This window comes from Meleagris gallopavo, chromosome 1, assembly GCF_000146605.3.
Source record: "Meleagris gallopavo isolate NT-WF06-2002-E0010 breed Aviagen turkey brand Nicholas breeding stock chromosome 1, Turkey_5.1, whole genome shotgun sequence".
In the NCBI taxonomy this organism is placed as follows: domain Eukaryota; kingdom Metazoa; phylum Chordata; class Aves; order Galliformes; family Phasianidae; genus Meleagris; species Meleagris gallopavo.
This window is the reverse complement of record NC_015011.2, coordinates 98,650,495-98,672,491: the sequence shown is the minus strand read 5'-3', so window position 1 is coordinate 98,672,491 and position 21,997 is coordinate 98,650,495. Positions and strand designations below refer to the sequence as shown.

General features: G+C 34.2%; 1 protein-coding gene across 1 annotated transcript in view; it reads right to left on the bottom strand.

Annotated features, from left to right (window-relative positions):
- Positions 1–21,997, bottom strand: part of NCAM2 (neural cell adhesion molecule 2) — a 130,183-nt gene that overhangs the window by 50,178 nt on the left and 58,008 nt on the right. Inside the window, exons 9-11 of the mRNA XM_031555850.1 lie at positions 21,803–21,990; positions 18,662–18,758; positions 9,388–9,561 (exon numbers count right to left, since the gene is read on the bottom strand). Of these exons, the coding sequence (XP_031411710.1) occupies positions 9,388–9,561; positions 18,662–18,758; positions 21,803–21,990 (459 nt within the window). The remainder of the gene's footprint in view (positions 1–9,387; positions 9,562–18,661; positions 18,759–21,802; positions 21,991–21,997) is intronic.

Below are 21,997 nucleotides of genomic sequence, written 5' to 3'. Positions count from 1 at the left end.
ACAAAACATTTTCAATTTTTCATTAAAACATGTTGTAGAATGTTGCTCAACTATGGAATCAATATCTTTGGTTAGATCATATGGAAGTAGAAGGTTTAGGATTAAGTTATCTACTTCTGTTGAAATTAATGCCTTCTATTTATTTCCATGGAAATGACACAAGAGCCCTATTTGAGAGCAAATTCTCAGCTACAGAGAGAACAGTCACCACCATTAGGTATGCATTTTCACCAGCAATGAACAAGAGCTTCCATGCCTTTGTGTGCTCCTTGAAATCTGCACCAGCGGAGGTGATCCACTGCCACTGTTGCCACTGTTGAAACACACCATCTACTACCTCACAGTTCTTACATCTATTGTTTGGTCTCCAGAAACATTTAGAAAGTGTAAATGAATGTCAGTGGGTGCAATTCAATTCCTCAGTAAAGGAAATCACTTCCATACCTTTGCTTTATATGCACTTCCATGTCAGATACCATTTTGATGTTCACCCATGCAGGCACTAATATGATACTCAACAGAAACCTCAGTTGAATATAAGATAACTAAAGGACTTTGGGGCAACACTTGGTGTCCAGGAACAATAAGAAACAGGAGAGGATCCAGCAGACAGCAACCAAGAACAGCCTAGAACATGAGTGACAAGATGTTGAGGCTTATTTGGTCTGGTGAAGAGGCCAAGGAGTGACACACAAACAGCAGTGTGAGACTCTTCTCAACAGTCAGAAGCTGTAGCTTAAGCACATTCAAACTGGATATTTGAAAAGCTTAATCAATGGGAGAGTAATGAAGCACTAAGCAGATTTCACCAAGCAAAGAGGTGAGGAATCTTCCTCTTGGAGGTTAGACAAAGCCACGCCTGACCTGATCCAAAACTGGCACTATTCCTGCTTCAGGCAAGAGGCTGGACAAGATTATATAAACTTAGGAAGTATAACATCTTAGTTCTTGGAGTCCAGTTTTCTCTTCTGCTATAAAACTATCCTTCATTTATTAATGCAAGGATTTTAAAGCCCACAGATTGAAGAAATAGGTTATCACATGCAATTAAAATGTTTTACAAGACAAGAAAACAGTAGAATAGAGTGGGGATTTGGACTGGTACTTGGTATTCCCCTACTCATGCAAAAAGAAGGTATTGTTCAAAATGCTTTCTAACATATTACTAATGTTCTCAGTACACAGGCATGAAGGTTCATTATCAAATACTTATGACTGTTGTTACTGCCATTATAATTGGAGAAATTACATAAAATTCACATTTACTGCTAAATATAACATCCTATGAAGTTAAATCTTTCTATGAATCAAATTTACTTTCTGTAGGTATTAATTTTAAAATTCTTCTATAATAAAAATTTCTACGACACTGATGCAGGATTGACAGTGTAAACACACAGAGACAACAGTTAAGTCCTTTAAAGTAAGTAGTACTTTATTGAGTTAATATACTATACTGCATTATGCAGTAGAGCAGTAGCTGTTAATCTCATTGAAGAAGAGCGATTAAGACCTTTGTTAAAATAATTTACATCATTTCATTTATCCCATTTTTTTTTTCCCATTACGAATGCCCTTCAAGGCTAAAAGCAATGTTCTGTGAGACAACCCAGAAAATAAAAGAAGTTCCTCTAAGGATAAAAGGAAATCCCACTGATTATGAGACTCTAAAGTTGTTAGACTTTTTCTAAGCTTTTAAATGTCTGTTATGTATTCTGTGTTTTATATCAAGGCTAGAATCAACTCTGGATTAGGGTGAAAAGCTAAAGAATAAAAATGTTATTTCAAACAGGTGTTTTACAATGATTTTCACTACTGCAAGAAAGCAGCCTCAAGACTGTCACGAATACAATTTCAACAATTCTAGCATGCTCTTGCATGCAAAGATAATTTTCATTCATAGATTTTCCTCCTTGTTTCCATCCTACTCTTTCATGCTATGCTTTCCAGCTTGCCAAAAGAGAATGAAAAGAGCAGGGAGAAGAAAAGTGACAAAAAGCAGTTTCATTTAATGATACCATAAAATGTAACACATATAGGCTAAGCTATCTGTTTTGTTGCCAGCTCTTGTGCATGATAGAAGGAAAACTCCATTCAAAGTTACTCTGTCATTTGATGACCTTGACAATGCTTGAAGAATAGTCTGTCCTCCAATAACACTTATCCAGCTTATATTACAAAATGCAGATGAAGTTTATATGCATAAATATTCCAAAAATTTACTGTACCTTTCTGTAAGCACATTGGCAATGTAAACTGGATGCAAATGAATACAATGCTGATTTGAAAGGCAAAATTTGCAGCTGCACCACGTGTCCCACTTATCAGCTATTCATTTCCAATATTGCATTGCACAACACTTTTCTTAATGAGATTTTACACTTAGAAGCCAGATCAGCAAGACCTGTACAGTGGATCAGCATGTTCACTGCAAATCTACTTGAGAGTGCACCATCACAGAAAGCTTGAAAAGGTCTAAATACAGCCTAGGCAAGATTTATCAGCAAAGCAGGAAAAAAATAGAGGAACATCAGGTGAAAAATATTTGGAATAACTGATTCTCCATTTAACTCTTTATTAAATACATTCACTATGTACATCTTCCAATGAAAGCGGGTGAGGGGTCTGGTGCACAGGCCTTATGAGGAATGGCTGAAGGAACTGGGATTGTTCAGTCTGGAGAAGAGGAGGCTCAGGGGAGACCTTATTGCTCTCTATAACTACCTGAAAGGAGGCTGTAGTGAGCTGGGGGTCAGCCTCTTCTCTTGTGTAACTGGTGATAGGACTAGAGGGAATGGCTTCAAGCTGCACCAGGGGAGATTCAGGCTGGATGTTAGGAAATACTACTTTTCTGAAAGTATGGTCAGGCACTGGAATGGGCTGCCCAAGGAGGTGGTGGAATCACTGACTCTGGAACGTTTGGATTTTGCGATGATGGGAATGGTTTAGTGAGTACTGTTGGTGATAGGTGGATGGTTGGGCTGGATGATCTTGTAGGTCTTTTCAAACCTTGGTGATTCTGTGTTTCTGTGATTCTGTGAAAGCACACTGCATTTGATTTTATACATTTTCAGATGTTCCTTTTTTAAAACATTCAACATAAATCATGCTTTATAATGAGCTTTGACTATTTGACTAAATGAAATTGCAAGCACAGAATTACAAACTATTGAAGCACAGCCTCAGATATTGGTGGTATATATATCTTCATGTTGCTTTTAGCTATAAACTTGTTTTCTGGGTTTTCTTCACTTCTTATGACAACTTATTTGCCTTTGAATATGAAAAGCACATTTCATTCTCTTGAATAAAAACCTGGAATACTTAAACATAGCTTTCCTTTTGCAGTTTTCACTTTGCAATTTTCCTAATCTGTCCATGCATTTTTCTATAAGATATTTATTGCTCATCAACCTTTCTACCCACATAAGACTTTTAAACCAGAGATTAAAGTGGAGTGAGACCAAGAATAGTATGGGGATTGAATGAGAGACATTAATAACTTACATATATATGCAGATGTACACACAAACTAATTTGGATAAAAGGTTTGTTTTTAACACTTTCATTTAAATATAATCTATGTATTGCTCATAAATTGCATCTATTCTTGAACTTTTTCCAATTGTATGACATGTAGCAAATCGTATCAAGCTATCTTATCCCAAAAATTTTCATTTATAAAATTAAGGTCATTTTATTCGTGTCATTTGTAGTTTCATCCTGCTTCATTTTAGCTTATATATTTATATACACACACACTCCCAAATTCTGATAATTTTCAAAGCTTGTTTATATTGTGAAAACTAAATTTCAATCAAGACAAATATCCAGTTTATTTTGAAAAGAAATCCTGTGTACTTACAGGCAGCAATCATATCATATTATCTGACACAGGGAATGATCCTCTAAGTTTTTTTAAAAATACTTCCTAAAAATACATTCTCCCACTGCAACTGGCTAATGACCTTATTTTTCCTTCTGCTCTAGCAGCTTGCAATAGATGTTACTGCCTTGAAGATTCTCATGTATTAAAATAATTTTGAATGCTGACTTACACTTCCAAAATATTATAATTTCTTTGATCTACAAATTATGCTGATATATTTTACTTAATAATTAAATGCATTAATAAAATTATTAATTTATATGGGCTTCATCTCTCTAGAGTCCATCTGAAAGCCTTCCAAGTTAAATAGTGAAGCGTTGCTATGCTATCAGTAACTGTTCCAATAATCAACTGGATGCACTTTCACACTTCACTATAAAAGAAGTAGGTAGTACAAAACCTACAATCTAAGATGTAGTACACGAGAATGATCATTAACCTATATATTACATTTCCTCCCCAAGGACAATAACAAGACATCATAATTGCTGTATTTTAACATTAAAAAAAATAAATTCTTTTGTATTTGTGTTTCTGAAATCTCAGCAGAAAATCGTACATCGTAAGCTCTTCACATCTTCTGAAACCATGTCTGTTTGTTAACTACCAAAACCCCTCGCTTAAAGACAGAAAACAAATTTCAGCAGTTTGACCCAAAAACCTGAGCTGCACACACACACACAGGTCACACTTTCATTAGTCATATGCTTGGAAATAACATATAAAAACTAAAAAGTAACAGAGAAAATGGTATTACTATATTCTAAATGTTCTGAATGCTTTTTTTTATTATAAAGATTGAAGTAAGATTTATGCATGTATACTTTCTTATTGGTATAGAAAATTAAAAAAATAAAACACCGCATCTGGAATTGTCACCCCCTGCCCTTGGGCTCTCCCACCTGCCCAGGCCCAGGGCCCCAGGCAATCTGGGGGACCCCAGCCCCAGATCAGCTGCAGCAGGGCCACAGTCCAGCTCCCCACATCCCTGCCCTGCCTGGCCATGCCTCTTCCCAGTCTGGACCACCTGCAGGCCCATGTCCCAGCCTAGCCTCAGCTGAACCGTGGTCTCAGGGAGATGCTCAGTTCCAAGAGGCACCTCTGGCTGTACTGCTGCAGGCTGGGGCTGTGGGATGGGACCTAGTTTCAGGTCATGTTAGGCCCCTCAGAGCACTAGCCAACAGGGAGGAGCCCCACCATGTCCTGTGGCCATAAGGTTGAAGGTCACTCGTAACAAAAGTTTGCATATTCAACAGAATATTCAACAAGTGTAGAAAAATCTGGCTACCATTTGCTCACTGATCTCTTAGTGAACTATGCTAGTATTGATTATGACTTTTAAATCCTTAAATAGCCTGAGGTTGGTGTATCAGAATGATTGCTTCATTTTCTGCGTTCACATTCAATAGCTGTAACCAGCCCAGCCTTTCAAATGAAATCTTCTTCATTATAAAAGACAAAGGACAGGGAATAGGGAATCAGATACTCCTGGACCCTGCAATTCTCTCCTTAACTTGATCTGAAAATATCTCAAACTAGTACAGTTAGAAAAAAAAAAGTTGTCTTCTGAGGTAGTTTTTGAAGAAACAGAAGTAGCATGAATCTCAGATGAAGAGAACTGCAAGCAGTTTGAACAGATTGGCACAGAATTTATTTCCTATTACATGATTTTCTTGATTGAACTCATAAGAATGTCTAACAACTTTGGTTAGTATTTTTCATGTAAACAAAAACAGTTATAATCCTACTTTTAGAAGGCTTTATACATGGTTTTTAGGTAATGACTGTGAGAAAATTAATGACTTGATAGTGTTAGTAGCAATTCCTTTCAGCAACTTTTTCAAACACCTATGAATCATTTGGTAACACTTTAATTAAAAACTAATTTCTGCAGCAACGTTGTCAAGATAGATGTCTGTTTCATTTAAAATACATCCATCATCCATTTTAGCAGTTTATGGTTGTTCTTTCTGGCTGTACAAAGACAACCACATTGCTGCTTATGGTCACAGAACAGAGGGACCAGAAGACCCAGTTTAGTCTTGACAGTCTCCATACTGGAAGAGTAATAGTCTTTTGGGCATTACTTTCTAAAGAATGTAGGATCTTCTGCCTCCCCCTGTTAAAATGCAGCCTTGGAATTCACCCATTGACTACACTGTGGAAAGAAGGGGCTGCAGTGCTGTTTTATCACTCCTGATTTAAATCAGACTGATAAAAAGTCCTCCTGTGAAATTGGAGCATGGTTTATCATTGGCTGCTGGGAAATAGTCATGACTCATGCATTAGGTCTGCATCATGACTTGAGTTGTGAGAGCAGTTAACTATCTCTGTATAAAAGCATTCATATCTGAATCTTAACCATAAACCTGTTTGAAAAGATTTGACCAGAAGAAAACAGTGATTTTGTTTCAATTAAAAAATGTTTGACCAAGCATGGAAATTACAATGACTCAACTACAAATAGTAATATGGAACACTGACTGTATGTCAGTATGTATCCCTCTACCTCAGGTCTTACTTAGCCAGATACTACGATACAGTACGAATGTGGTTCTTACATACTCAAGTACAATTAGAAACTGTCTCAAAGCAGATAGTATTTTTATCAATTAAAAGACTTAGAAGTATTTTTGATGTTTTAGGAACGTGTAAAGAAAATTACAAGTCTTCACTCTAACAAAACCTTCATTAAAAATTCTTCCATGAACCAAAAATACGGATTCAGAAGAGGATATCTCAGTGTTTTCTGTAAGGACAACATAAATAGGCTAAAAAAAATGAAGCAAGGTATAAGCAGATGTTTTAGAAAACTTCCTGAAACTCTCTGAATGATCAGGAAACAGGAAAACGTTGAATTTTTCACAAAGGTTCCAGTTACAGTTATAAGTACTCTCATGAAAAAGATTTTAATAGTGTTTTTCAACATCTCCATCTTGGAAGATTTTTTTCTCCTCTGGATTGCTCAGTCTTTGTTTTGACAATATATCTTGTTTTTCTGCTGTGTCCATATAACACATTAGAAATATTTTTAACTCATGAAATATCTTCAACAACTTATGATAAATGCTTTTTTGATGTCTTTTGTTTTCTTCTTTGATGTCTTTTGTACTACTCTGTATGCTACTCTGTGGTGTAGAATCAACAGTATTTAAAAAAAAAGATGTCTCCTGCTTAGCCAATGTTTGAAATTCTGAGGTAGCTTTTGATCTCTAAAGTAGTTCAGAAATAAATTCAGAGAAATATAGACAATCTCAATCTTTCTGTGCAGGAGAAATACAAAAAGAGATTTCTCAAAACAGGCTATATTAACTATGGATCTGTGATGAATTTTTTACATTGTCCACCATTCTCTCAGTAAAGTTCACATTCTCAATATCTATTCCTGTTATCCAATATAACTATTTGTAGTCGAAGATGATTCTTCAAGTCACTTCTATGATTACTAGCTTTCTGCCATCACTTAGAGGAGTCTCTAATCACACATGCTATAATGAGTTACCTTTAAAATGTTCAAAACCAGTTTGTTTGTTTTTTTTTTTCCCTACAAAAACTCTCAGTGCTAGTTAGAAGACAGTGGAATTAAAATGAAAGCACTGATTTGAGGTAAGATAAAAACCCTGAAAGCTTACTGGTGAGGAAAGAGAAAAAATGGATGTATGATGAATGGCACAAAAGGAAGACAATGGAGAAAATGTGACAGCATGCAGGAACTAACATCGTCTTTTTCTCAGTTAAGCTGTCTTTAATTGCAGTGGGAATGGAGGCAGAGATTGTAAAAATCTACTTCACGTAGGTACTGTGTTCATAAGTACTGAAAGTATTTGTATCCGTCACACTGCTTCCCACTTGTAAAATAAGTTTCGGTACAATGCAATCAGACACTGTACTAAAGTAGTTCCAAGCAGATGAACTTATGTGATATAGCAAACTCCAAAATAAGCTGTAGGCAACATTTCAGGAACATGTAATGCTGATAGAATATTTCAAAAAGCTGTGAACTTTTGAAGAAAGCAGTACGAGGCAACTCTGGTAACAGAAGTTTGTGAAGTTATACATCTTTTCTACATAGTCAATCTTTTTACAAATCTCACATTAACATCAGTAATAGGAAAGCATGAGGACTAAGGTCAGTATACTGTTGTACAAAATTAACACTGAAGATTTTTTGTCATTCTGATTTTGCATTTAAATTAAGCATGGTAGCACTGGCTAGTCTTCATTTCAGAACACTGCAGCCTACTACACAGACAGGTCACCACAAGTTTTATTATGTGTTACACTGTAGTTGTCATCAGAGAAACTTCTTGTCAATTCATTGAAAAAAAACAGCTAAGAGAAAAAAGATTTGAATATATTTTGAAACATAGTCTTAAAAGAGGCACAGCAATATCGATTAATGTGTATGCCTCGCCATTAGACGAAACTTACTGTCCTCCTTTTGGTCTCCTAGTACTGAAAAAACGCACATTATAATGAGCTAAAATGAATGCTGCCAGTACTACTGGTATAGTTACCAAATATCGCTAAGAAAAGATAAAAAGTCATGTTGTTTTGGATATTTGTTAATTACACGTATGTTTCTTTGAAACAATTCTATTTTTTTGATTGGATCACACTGAGTGCAGAGATTTTGTGTGGCTGCTGTGATGTGATGACACATTAGATCATTTACTACATTTACGATCACCTCAGTGTGGTGATAGCTCCAAAACAATTCACCTCTTGCTGTACGAATCAGAAGACTGTTGGGACTATTTTGACTTGCGCTATCTGCTGAAAATGCCAAAGTGCAAATTATGGATGGAAGGCATTTCTGTTCTATTAAGACCTTGTTAATGTTACTCTGTCAAAATACCCTGCATATGCATGTACTTAAAGAACTCTTGTATGCTTACACTGTTTTCTGCATTTAGAGATTTGCAATGAAGGCAGAGACCCAGCAATGAACTGGACTGATTTTTAGCATTTTAGCACCAGTGTAACAATCAATAAATGTAGTATCTAGCAAATGCATTTTTGCATCACTTATTGAACAATACTCTATAGATACGCTTTTGAAACAGATATAATGAATACTGACAGGTATGTATAAAGGTTACTAAGCAGCTCAAAATCAGTAATTAAAATAAAATCAGATAAAACATCACATGCTTATTCAACATTTTAATTTGTGTATGCATTCTCAAACTAACTCCTCTGTAATTTCTACTGTCTTTGAAATTTACAGCTTCACAAATATTCTTTGTCTCTACTTGAAAACAGCGAGAAAATTGGGAATAATAGTAAATTTGTTCATCTAACTTATGTAAAACTAAAAATTGATAATTGATCAGAGCAAGATTTCTAATTGGTGCAAAAAGGTCTGACTACCCCATATTAAGTGGAAATACAGCTAGGACTAATGGAGGAACAGAGAATCAATTAACACACAGTTGATTCTCTTCCCTTGATATTCTATCAGTTAAAATATTTCCATTTATTTTTCGTAAACTTACTTTGAACTCCATGGGAGCGAACAATCTTCCAGGTTTCTGAGGCTACCTCTTTTACATCCACTTGGTAGTGATGAATGGGCACACCTCCATGTGAATCTGGCTTAGTGAATGAAACCTTGGCAGTGGTTTGTGACAACTCTAAAACCCGTACTCCGTAAGGATTTGATGGCACATCTAGAAAAATACAAACATCAATTTAATGATCAGCAGCAACTAGACAGATCTAAACTAACAGTTGATAATCTACCCCAAGAAGTCTGCTTAGCATCTTGAAGGGAGAAAAAACTTACTGAATGTGATGAAATGATGTTCGCTTCAGGTAAAAAATTTAAGCTGTAAGACAGATACATTTATTTCCTTATATGGTAAGGATAAAGGATACGCAAAAATATTTTCCATTTTTGTGTGCCTTTTATAATATAATCTTTTTGATAGTTAACTTTGTTGTAGGCAAATGAAAATGTTGATTGATGAGTTTGTTTGATAAACGATTATGTGAAGGAGAATAACAAACTGAGAATTTAACAATGGGGACAATGACAGCTAAACAGATCATTCAGATTCTGAATTTTTCAAAATGAGATTATGACAAGAAATTGTAGAAATCATTTGGCCATTTTTCTGAAACTGAAGTACAGCTGAAAACAAAAGTTTTTCTCGTATTTGATAGATTGGAATCCAAACTACTAGAAAGGAATATTAGAGGAAAATTTCTCTTTTCAGTTTAAGAATTAATTTTCATAATAGCATGCAAGAAACACATTTTCTCTGAAGTAAAAAGTAAGTGCATAGCTCTTAAAATAGAAAAGAACTAGAGAAATATAGTAGTAGTCTGTTGCTTTGAAACACTAAATATGAAATAAAGGTGAGTACATCTTCAATAATGTAAACATTATTTCACTGTTAATATATGTCCAAACTAACAAACTAAGACAAAAAACTAACTTATAAAATTGTTCTAGGTTTTAATTACATTTACAAAAAAATGTAATTATAATTTTTTAATTACAATTACAAAAAAAAAAGTATTGAAAATGCTAGAATGAATTTCAGTTTTGTAGACAGAGGATCAAGAATTTGAAACACTTGAGTATTCACTTCATATACATTTCACAATTACTTGCATATCTAATTAAAGATGTGGCATTTTCTTTGTATCTCTGGTACAGAAGTTACGTTCTAAAGACAAGCAAGGGCTTGAGCCAAAGCTGATCATTAGGTCACTGGGTATTCAACCATTTACATAAAACGCAGTCTTTATTCAAGGGCTGCTAGGCAGTTGGGAATAAAAAGAATCAATCTGAAATTCAGTCAATACTGGTACCTAAACAAAAATGAGCTAGAAATTGTTATAAAATACTCAAGAACGGGCCTTAGAACACATACATCCATGAATTCTCATGGAAAGGACGCTTGGCAAAGACACTATATAGGGGTGGATTTATCCAACATTTTAACAATCAGGTACGTATATTTTCCCAGAAGAATTCTGGGATTGTACCTCTGGGCATTCCTACAAGTAAAATTTCTGAAAATAGGTCTCCTGAAACTTCCAGTGCTTGGTGTTTGTTGGATTAAAAACAACACAGTTTTATTTATGTGGACACAACTAAATAGCTCCATGAAATTTAAAATATGGGCAGAATGCAAATGTCATCTTGAGGGATTCAAAACCCCAAACAGTTCTGCATTCCAGGAAACTTTCCTATCAGCCAGATATATAATGTCGCAGGAAAAGTCCACTCTTCTTATGGAAGTTGTATTATCATGCATAAAGGAATTCAACATTCACAGTCAGGCTGGGCATGGCAGAATGTAACACAGTATTCTGTGTGTCTAGGAGAACAGTTAACACGGTTTTGAATCTTTTCTAATAGGATGCTTTGCTTAGATAATCAAGACATCCACAATTTAAACCAAAATTGATCAAAAAATTTGTTTTTCAAGAAAGGGAAAGCATGTTCAAAAACCATGTTATTTTTTTCTGTGATCACACAGAAAAATGAGCTATATGAGTTGCTTGCTAAATAAGCACTGATCTCAAATTCAGAGGTCAAGAATTAATACTAGATTGTGACTGCTCTCCTCCAGATTGTTCTACAGCTGAAAACACTAAGTTTTATTTCTGCTAGCAGTAGGAAATAAGAACCATCCCCTGGACACACTCCTCTTGTTCTGTTCTGACAGAAGCAGCAAAAAGCCAGCATTAGTATGTGAGTTAAGCAGTCGAGGATAGCAAAATGAAGCGACACAGTACTGTATGAGACATACAGATACCAAACATGTGGGAAGATGAATATGGCTCTCCAGCAAAGAAGATGAACGGCCTTAACATTTAATTATGAGCTAGAAGCTGCTATGGATACCAATACTGTTACAAATAGTTCCTAAAAAAATTTATTTCCTTTTCTGTTGTTAAAAGAATTGAAAATAGAAACAAATTATTTTTTATAAGGTTGAGTGAATATTTAATTTTACTGAGATTAGTTTCATGTTAGTTTCTGTACGCTCCTTTTATGAGTCAATTCACTGTTATTTCAGTTTGGATCAAAACAATTTTTCGGTCAATGGTGTGAATCAAACATACTTTATTTATACATCCACTCTGCTTGAATTTCAAGATGTTTAGGAAATCTCTTTTCCCTGTATTTATGTCTGTACATGATTAAACGTCCGAACTATGGCATTGGGAAGCAGACATCCTTAAAGTACCTTTATGTTCCCCAATGAAGATTCAAGTATGATTTATGCCATATAAAGATATGGTTGCATTTAGAAATAAGCAATAACTGAAGCTCCAGTGAAAATCTAATAAAATATTTGACATAATTAGCATAATGCAGTATGTGAAATGCATCCACAATACTATTTCAGATATGCATTCAGATATGCATAATCCAGGCTACCCACATATGTGTAGTAACATTCATGTGATTTTCAGAGTTGAACTATATCAGCATCTTATTTTCAGTAAAGAATCACTAGAAGAAAACAGAAGAGAAGACAAATTCCTAGCCAAAATAGCGAACAAGTAATAGCAATTCTAATGGGATAGAATGAAATACCCGCTGTCTCTTTCAGACTATGTACAATTGCACCTTTTTCCCAAAGATCATCATCAGCATGAACTGACTATGTACAATTGCACCTTTTTCCCAAAGATCATCATCAGCATGAACTGAATCCAGTTTGGTAGTTCTATACTGAGCATAAATTTCATCCATCAAGCAAAGTAAACAGCCCTCTGGTCCTGATCTACACTTCAGCATTTGAACTGTATGTCCCACCAGTTGCAATTATTTGGAGCACTGTCATGATATGATACTATTTTACAATTGTAGGGCTCTGTCTCAATGATTAGCACAAATAAAGAATCATTTTCAAGACTGTATGTATATGCTTTAGTCTGCATATTGAAGGGCAGAACAGTGGGTGTTTGCTGTTCTTTTTCCCCTTAAAGCCAAACTAACCAACGAATCTTTTAAGAGTTTAGCTACAGACAGTGATTAGTTTTTCATACTCTGTTATAAGCTCTATATAAGCTCTAGTAGAAAATATACTGCAGAAAAAATGAGCTCATGTATGATGTTAAAGTATTAATTAAAAAAATAAAATAAAAAGACCCCATAGCATTAAGTGTAAAGTTGCACTTAATACATTTTGTATTCAGTGCATAAAGCAGGTTAGCACAAATGAACTTTGTGATCCATTGGCCTAAATTAAGCAGAATTGGTTTAGTTCCAAGGATAGTATTGCAGATGATAAAAAAAATACACATACAATTTTGAGTATATTTTTCTCCACAGCCATGTAAATATTATTTCAAGTCTATTATGGTTTATCCAACACATTTAATGAATGACCAAATCTTTATCAACAAAGATTTTTTTTTTCAAGCTATTTCTTTGATAGTTCTGCAGAAGAAAATAATTTTCCATCTGAGAGTTTAGCAGTAAAAATGGAGGGAAGAAGTAATGGCGTGGGAGTAGGTTGTGGAAGTAGGTTGTGAGGTCAGAGAATTATCTTCCAGTTAATTCTTTTCTCCTTATCTCCTGTCAGCATGTTCCTACTATGTACAGTTCTGCAGCTTACAGTTGTGTAACTCAGAGAAAGTAATTACGTCTAAATGCCGAATGTAAGTAGTATCAGGACCACTGCAGGGAAAGAGATGAGGAGTACTGCCTTGATGCCTTTCACTGGTGACAGCTACAACAGATTTATTTAATCAAATCGCTGCGGGTTCTTGAAAATAAGGAATGGATTAGGAAACTGGACCACAGCTAGCAAATAAATACATAAATAGTAAATAAAAATAAAATACGTGCACACAAAGCAAAAAAAGAAAAACCCACCCACCACGTTGTTTATTAACAGTTTTACTCCATGCTCATTGAAAATATTACGGTGCTTTTTCTAGTAGAAATACCTTAGTTGATGCTACTACAGAAGACGTGCATGGCAAGTTTTAGGATTGAGATCGCATTTGCGATCTGTCTATATTTTATGAAAATAAATGGGCTTTAGGCAGCAGCAAGGCACAATTTATACAAAAACCAACCAAACAAAAACCAACCAAACAAAGAACAAAACAAAACAAAAAAACCAGCAATCCTAAAAAAATGTCGGTAAGATCAAAAAGCACTGTTCTGGCACAGAACATCTTTTTTGTTATGTCATTTTCTAGGGAAAATGAAGTTCTACTCCTTTGATTTTATTTTGCCTGTGTGAAAACAGGAATATATGGAGAAACAAGGAGCAATATCCATTAGCCAGACCCAAAGTGCCAGCATCAAAAATTCAGATAAGTAAATAGTTAAATTTGATGCTGAAGTTTTTGTCACTTATGGGTCAATCTTATCATATCTTGAACAGGAAGTGATTTAAAAAAAACAAGTTAAAGGACTTCTGTGAAGTTCATTTATTATCTTTCCCATGCATTTGAAATAACAATACTGAGATCATGACAGAAATGAAATATGCTTTACTTGTTATACCATCTCCCTAAACACTAACAATTCACATTAACTATGACTAAACTATATCTGGGTAAATCTAGGAATATCTGTGCTCACCTCAGGCTTTGAAAGCCATTGGAACAATCTGTCAAGCTCACCTGGCTTGTCATAGACTAAGCCTGTCATGGAAAAAAAACAGAGTATAAGTAGACTTCTAAAATAAAAGTTGTGGATGTGATGTGAGGTAATTCATTTGCAGTGGCAAGAAATGGAAAAGACTGTGGTGCTTCTTGTATTTTATGCTTACTAAGAAAGAGATTTAAATGCTTAAGCAATAAGAAAGAGTACGTCACTCTTTTGAAGTTGATCCCCACCACTCAGGTGCTGAACATACCTAAAGAGGTCTTCAATAAGCATGGAAGATTCTCAGCACTTTGCAAGTAATGGTCAGAACCTTTCAGCGTGAAGCCTTGAATATGTTACAGTTCAATTGTGAAAGGTTTAAATGACAATATCTGAGGTTCTGGCTAATTTAGTATCTTTGTATAATTAGGGTAAACAGATATAGTTCTTCTGTCATACAAAATGGCATAGAGGCAAGTGTAAATTGTGAAAGAAATATTCTTCTGTCAATAATAAGCCTAATTTCTTGAGGATGGGAAAAGAAATAAAGATAACAGTATTGTGCCATATGATTGCTTTTCAGCCAGAATTTAATTAAATAACAACAACAAAAAAAGCAGTTTGAATCCGCTGAAAACCAACCAAAGCAGATAAATGGAACAAAACATTCAACAAGTCATTCCAGCAGGATTTTAAGAGAAAATAATTTTGTAAAACGATCATTATTTGTAAAATTTACTGTAGCAGGTTACTTTGTTTAATAATATTTCCCAGCTGGAAATAGTAATTAATTTTCCCTGACAGATCCACTATAAAAGTACATTACACCTTAGCATTAGTACTTACAATCAAAGCCAATGGAAATCTAGGCTGTATTTAAATGCATGAAAATTTTATAGGTTTTTTAACATGTGAAATGTCAGTCATTAAGATTTCCTAATTTACTGGAGTAAAACAATAGATGTAGGAAAATTACGAAGAAAGTTGTATTCAACATTTTATTCCTGTAGTTACAATGATGGTTTTATCCTCTGTCTTCCTGGCTATTTTGTATTTCTGTTGACGCTAGCTTAATCAACAGTTAACTACATTTGTTATTTGCTGTCTTTTTTTTACTTTCCTCCCCCCAAAAAAGTCTATTTAGGAACAAATGCTAACAATGTCAATGTTTCAGGACTGTGAATGTTACGGGTTATCCTACTATAAGTAATACCTAGAATACTGGAGTCCAGAAACCTTCAAACGTCATACAAATATTACACCAAAATGATATATTAAGAGTATACATTCACAATAATTTCTACAAAATATGAGTTTATTCTATTTTCTATTTCATTTCATATGAAATGAATGTCCATATATAGCTAATGCTTAACACAGTAACTTCCCATAGTTCTTTATCTGTTAGTTTCACTAAATATGTATTAATTTACCTCTGTTAATAACTTCAATAAATAATTTTCTAAAGAGCTGATAAATCTTCTGTAGAAGTGACTAAAAAATCTTAAACAAATTGTTGCAGAAATAGAGAATAGTAAGCTGTTAGTATATAATAATAGTAGCTGAAAACTAGAATTGGAGTTATTTGCTCTCATTTGCATTTCCAGGGGCTCTCCTGTGAAATTTAGCTGAAATAAAATGCATAACCAAAATCATGTTATTTTTCAATTAATGATGATAATTGTTTTGTATTAAGATCAATTATTTATAAAAACAGGAAATACATGCATAGCTAAAATCATCATGTAGTATCACTGAGTTTTGATGTATTACTGTTTTGCAAATCTAGGAATCATTTAATACTTATAAAATATCTATAGAGATGCTATCATATGTATACACATCTTTATGAAAAAAAGCCATGCAAAGCAGTAGCAGAATCTAACTGCCTCTGTTCCCACTGGCACAACTCCTTCATCATTTTCTTTTGTCCCAGGAGCTAAGACACCAGAAGGAATTTTCCTTACATTTCTTAAAATCTTTGTTCATGGCTTTAAGAAAGTTCCATTGGCATAATTTCTGTTTCTGAAAAGAATTGCGAAACCATCCTAAGCAGATTCCATTCTGCTCTTTTACTGTTTTTCTCCTCCAGTGAATCCTTGCATGTATCAAACCTTAGGGATGATACTCCAGAGGCCAATGTAGCACTTAGTGCACCAGGATAGATAGAGGAAATGCTGGTGCTCAATTAAGAGATGCATGTGTTGCCTCAAAGAGAAAGCAAGGTCAAAGAGAAATAGATATAACCTGACTAAAGTTAGGAGGTTAGGTGTAGTTTTCTAGTTTGATGAATTTAATGCAACTCTGCAAATCCTATGCCAGTCATTAATATTTACAAAATCATGTCCTGAGTTTTCAGACGGCTAAGCCTATTTCTTAAATTATGACAGAACAGCTCATAGTTAGTTAGAGCTTTTCTCTTACTACTTCAATTTCAAACATTACAGGAATAATTCATCTTATACATTTAAAGCCATGTGTAGTACTGATGAACTGTTACAGTCCTAATTTTAGCCTTTTTTATAGAAATTTTTCAAGTAGATCCACTGAAATAAATGGGACAAATTAGGTAAATGATCATGAACATGAATGAAGACTCTACAACCTGTTCTCTTCTAGAAATTCTTTTCTCATACACATACGCAAAAAAGATTTTCAGTATGGATTAGATTGTGACTGTCCTTAAATTGGAGAGAGTTTTGTAAGGCAGAATATAAATAATTTACTGTACAAAATTAGAATTTAGTTGAGACAAAGGATATTTACATGCAAAAGGAAGCGGTAATATATTTTCATTAGTAATATGTAGCTATCAAAGGATGATCAGATCTGCAATAGAGTAACTAAAAAAATGTTCTCAAAACGAGGATCGATCTCCTGGATGACACAAATCTCGCCGCATCAAAATCTGCTGTTTCTTAGGAGAAAAACTGTATTTCCCTTTTGAGGAAGCTCAGTCATTTTCACCATCAAAAGACAAAAAGTGTAGTATACACTAAGGTAAACTATACACTAGGTAAATGATGTACTAGTAACTATTTCCTTAGAGATAATGGAAATAAATTTCAAAGCTGCGATTGCTTTATCTTGGAAATTTAATAAACAACTATTTTTTATAACTCTGAAGAAATGAAAATAATTACCCTATTGAGCAGTATTAAAAAATTAAAATACTAGGTAGTGTAACAGAGACTTCCTATGATTAGACATGTACATTGCAGCAATGCACCCAGAAAGGTCCTGCTAGAATGAGTCTAAATAATTTATTTTCTTATTTCAAAAAATGTAACTAGAAGAACTAGAAGTTACAGCTGAAACAATGAAGATCGTAAAAAATATGAGTCCAATTTAAAAAAAAAAAAAAAAAAGACAAGACTAAATGCTCTGATCCTTATTTCTACCTCTACCCTTCAAGTGTAATTGTCAGTCAGCAGAGTAGTATAAAATGATCGATAACAACGCATCACAAGGGATGTAAAACATTTGTTTCGGTTGAAATTCTGTGACTGTAAATTACATTATAACTTTATAGATTCATTAAAACTGGAACAATTTGCATCACTTGCATCACCTAAGAATGTAGATCAACAAGTTGTGAGACCTGAAAACTTTCTGAACTAGCATTGGTCCATATCATAACAAGTAACACTGAAAGAAAAGCTAAGAAGCTCTCATTTACTCTCAGTTAACAGCTAATTCTGCCAAAAAAACAAATATACAGTAATATTTTTGTATTTCTCTCAACAATGATAGATGGACCTAAAAATATTTAGAAATTCTCTAACTGGTTCTAGAATATTTCTGAGCTTAAATTAATCCAATCTATCATTCTAGATCAAATTCTGCTTTTAAATAACTAGAACTGCAAATGACAATAAGTCTTCACTGAACTTTTTTGACATCCTTGATTTCTCAAGAAAATACAGGCAAGGAAAGGGAAAAGTCTTTCCTAATCCACCCTTGTTTTTACTAGATTTCTTTTCAATTTTCAGAAGGAATTAAAATTCAATCTAAAGAAGATTCATACTCTGAGGAATCTGGCTTATTTTACATTGTACTGCTACCCTAATTTTAGAGGATTAAAATTAACTGCAAGCATTCTATTGGAATAAAGTAAACAAAGAAAAGTCTGAAGTCTATTGTGATGAGAATGGAAAAAAGGTTTAAGCGAACTTAAATGAACAGTTATAACTTACCAGCTTGACCGAGTGTGTACTCCTGATATCTTGTTCCTATTCTGTTTGTAGCTGTACAATTATACTGTCCAAAATCACTGTCAGATGTAGGAGCAATCTTTAAAATGAAAACAATTTGTAAATATTACTTTTTAATCAAGTATATTTCTTTTAAAAAATCAGAAATGCAAACACGTTCTGTGTAATCAACACTGAGATGTGTTCTTACTTAGCCTATCTAGGATATTCCTCAAAATACAGATCTAAATTAATCATTTTTCAAGTTAAACTCCCTCTTTTCAAAACGAAATGTGGAAACTAAATAATGAAAAATGGAGATATTATTTGGTTTTATAATTTCACTTCTGAACAAGAAAGAAAAACATCTAATAAGCTGCATGTTTGTTCACACAGATAGATGGTATTTGCTTGTACTGGACTGAACTAAACAATGATAGGTCTGGAATCTGCTCATTCATACAAATACTGCAAGGATCATATTTTACTGCTTTTGTTTACAAGATTCACAACATACTAGACATTCAGGAAGAAAAAAAGAAGATATAAGTATGTGACAACTATAAACTCAGGTTAATACGGATGTGAGACAGAACAGGTAATGGATATCACAGTAAGTTAGGGTCCTATTGGAATCGCAGCCCATCCAACTGTTCAGGTGATAGAAATATGGAAAAAAACTCAAAAAACTATAGGCTGTAAAGAATATTTTGTGTTGTTAAGTAAAGCCTCTTGAAAGATTTCCTTTAAAAACTCTAAAGATCAACTTCAAACAAGGGTAAGACTATGTCTTTTTAAATATACAACTTCTGTTCAAGTCTTATGAGGAACAGAGAACTTGTAATTCTACTGTTAATCTACATACATGCGTAACAACAATATGATAGACAGTAAGAACTGTGTTCTTGTAGCATCTTCATTTTTACACCCTGTGCGCAAATGGTTAGTAAAAATTACCAGAGTTCCCTACCTGAAGGAAGATATTTCAACTTCTTTTTTAATTTGCAAAACCCTGAGCAAAAGATGGAAAAGGAAGGGTTTCCATATCCATAAGTTGCCAGGGAGGAGTAAAAGAAGAAAAATGGACGACAAACCGTATCATAAAATCTTTGTAAACTTGACTTTTTTGTAGTTAACTAGAGGTTCAATAATATTTCTGCTAGGTGACATTATTCTGTTTTGATGTGCCAAAACAGCACCAAAGGGTGGATTAAGTGCCAATCTATATAAATGAACAGATTTCAGTGACAGTCCAGAATTTTCTTTAAGGGAACTGTAGAGATTATTTCATGGAAAGCTGTGGCTATGGAAATGTGAAGTTACTAACTGCCTCTTTTCTATGTACAATTTAATTTTTGAATCAGATAGCCAAAACTTCATGCCTAAATTAAATCAGTTAATGTCATAGAATCACAGAATCATAGAACTGCTCAGATTGGAAAAGACCTTAAAGATCATCAGGTCCAACCACAGCCTAACCATACTACCCTAACTCTAACAACCCACCACTAAGTTGTGTTCCTGAGCACCACATCCAAAGGTTCTTAAACACATCCAGAGATGGTGACTCAACCACCTGCCCGGGGAGCCTATTCCAGTGCTTAACAAGCCTTTCTGTAAATAAGTTTTTTTCCTGATATCCAACCTAAACTAACCCTGGCGCAACTTGACGCCATTTCCCCTCGCCCTGTCATCTGTCATTTCATTTTTCCCCAGAATTACTAAGGTTACGCTGACAACATTATCAGTCAAATCAAAATAACTGATAGACTGCTTCCAGAATACTTTCAAAAGTCATTAGGAGAGAATAATGTTAATATGATGTACCTCACCTGCGATGAGGTAAGTACATACCATGCATGGTTACCAAGACTCAGCTAACCCGAGTAAATTCAGCTACCTACGCCATCTCAGGCAAATCAAAGAATCAGTTATTAGAATGACTGAATACTTCCTTGCTTTCTTCTTCCCACAACACAACGTAGATCTGAAAACTTGTAGTCAGTTTCTGTAAGGACTCCAGAAAGCAGAATACAATTTGCTATCAAAGACTATTTTTCATCAGAAAAATGAATAGAGTTATCAACATATATGCATGTCAGCTTGTTATTTATTTTAAAATTTTGTGTCATTATGCTCTCCTGACATTGTATTACATAATGATGCACATTCTGTCTTTCTCCTCTGCCCCAATTTCCCATGAGACAATCACTTCTCATGGAAAATTAGGCATTTCTATTTCAAGTAATGCTTTTTCTGAAAGCAACAAAAAAATAATATAGTTAAAGGAAATTTCAAGAAGTTCACTGATTGGACTTTAGAAAGATGATTTTATTTCAGTACACCATACACCTCTCGCTTGGGATCTGATGTACATCCCCCCTCTATAGAATTAATCCTATAGCTTCTGAACTATTTTCCTATGGCAACTGAGAAACCTAATTTCCTCAACACTTCTCACATTCAGTGAGGAGAGAATATCTAGTCACAATAACAGGTGAAACTACAAATGAAGATAGTGGTTACAGACACTCTTCTATGAAATATTTAAGGACCATGGCTTGCTGTGCATTACTGTTCAGCACTTTATTATTTATTCAAGATAATATAGTAGTTGGAAAATTAAAGTCCATTCTTTGTCTTCTGCCTTTCTTGGATTTTATTTTCTTAAGTGCACATTTGACGTAAAAGAAAGGAACATAGTTCTTTGTTTTCCAGTGCCTCTGCAACCACCAAATCAACTGCAGTCTTTCGCCACTTTATCTTCCTCCATAGTTATGACTGAAGCCAAATACACAGTTCTGTATATGCCAAGCACCTTCCATTAAGACAATTTTTAAATTTCAATCTGATGGTTTAATTTTATACTTATGCCATTATTTACTTGCCATACATGCAAATTACATTCAATGCCAGAAGAAACCTAAATATAAGCTATGTAAATTAGGTTTATTTCTTAACTGTTCATAAGATATGTGGAGATAAATCAGTTCACCTTTTTTTTTTGTTTTGTCTTGAAGGGCTTTACTTATTAGATTGTAAATCTTACCTTTACACACACAGTGTAATACTTGCAATGATGCCACACTGAAGAAGAAATTAATTAGCTAATTTCACTGAACTGATTTCCTTTTTAAGCCTTACCTCTAGAATCAGCTTTCTTCCTGCACTGTAGGTCTTAAGATGCGTTGAATTTTTTACTGGTAGAACTAATTTTCCTCTTTTCCACTGAACTGAGGCAGATGGATTTGCTAGTACTTCACATGTTATATTGATGGGATTGCCTTCCCAAGAGAAATACATAGTTTGATTTGACAGAAACATTGGAGCATCTGTAAA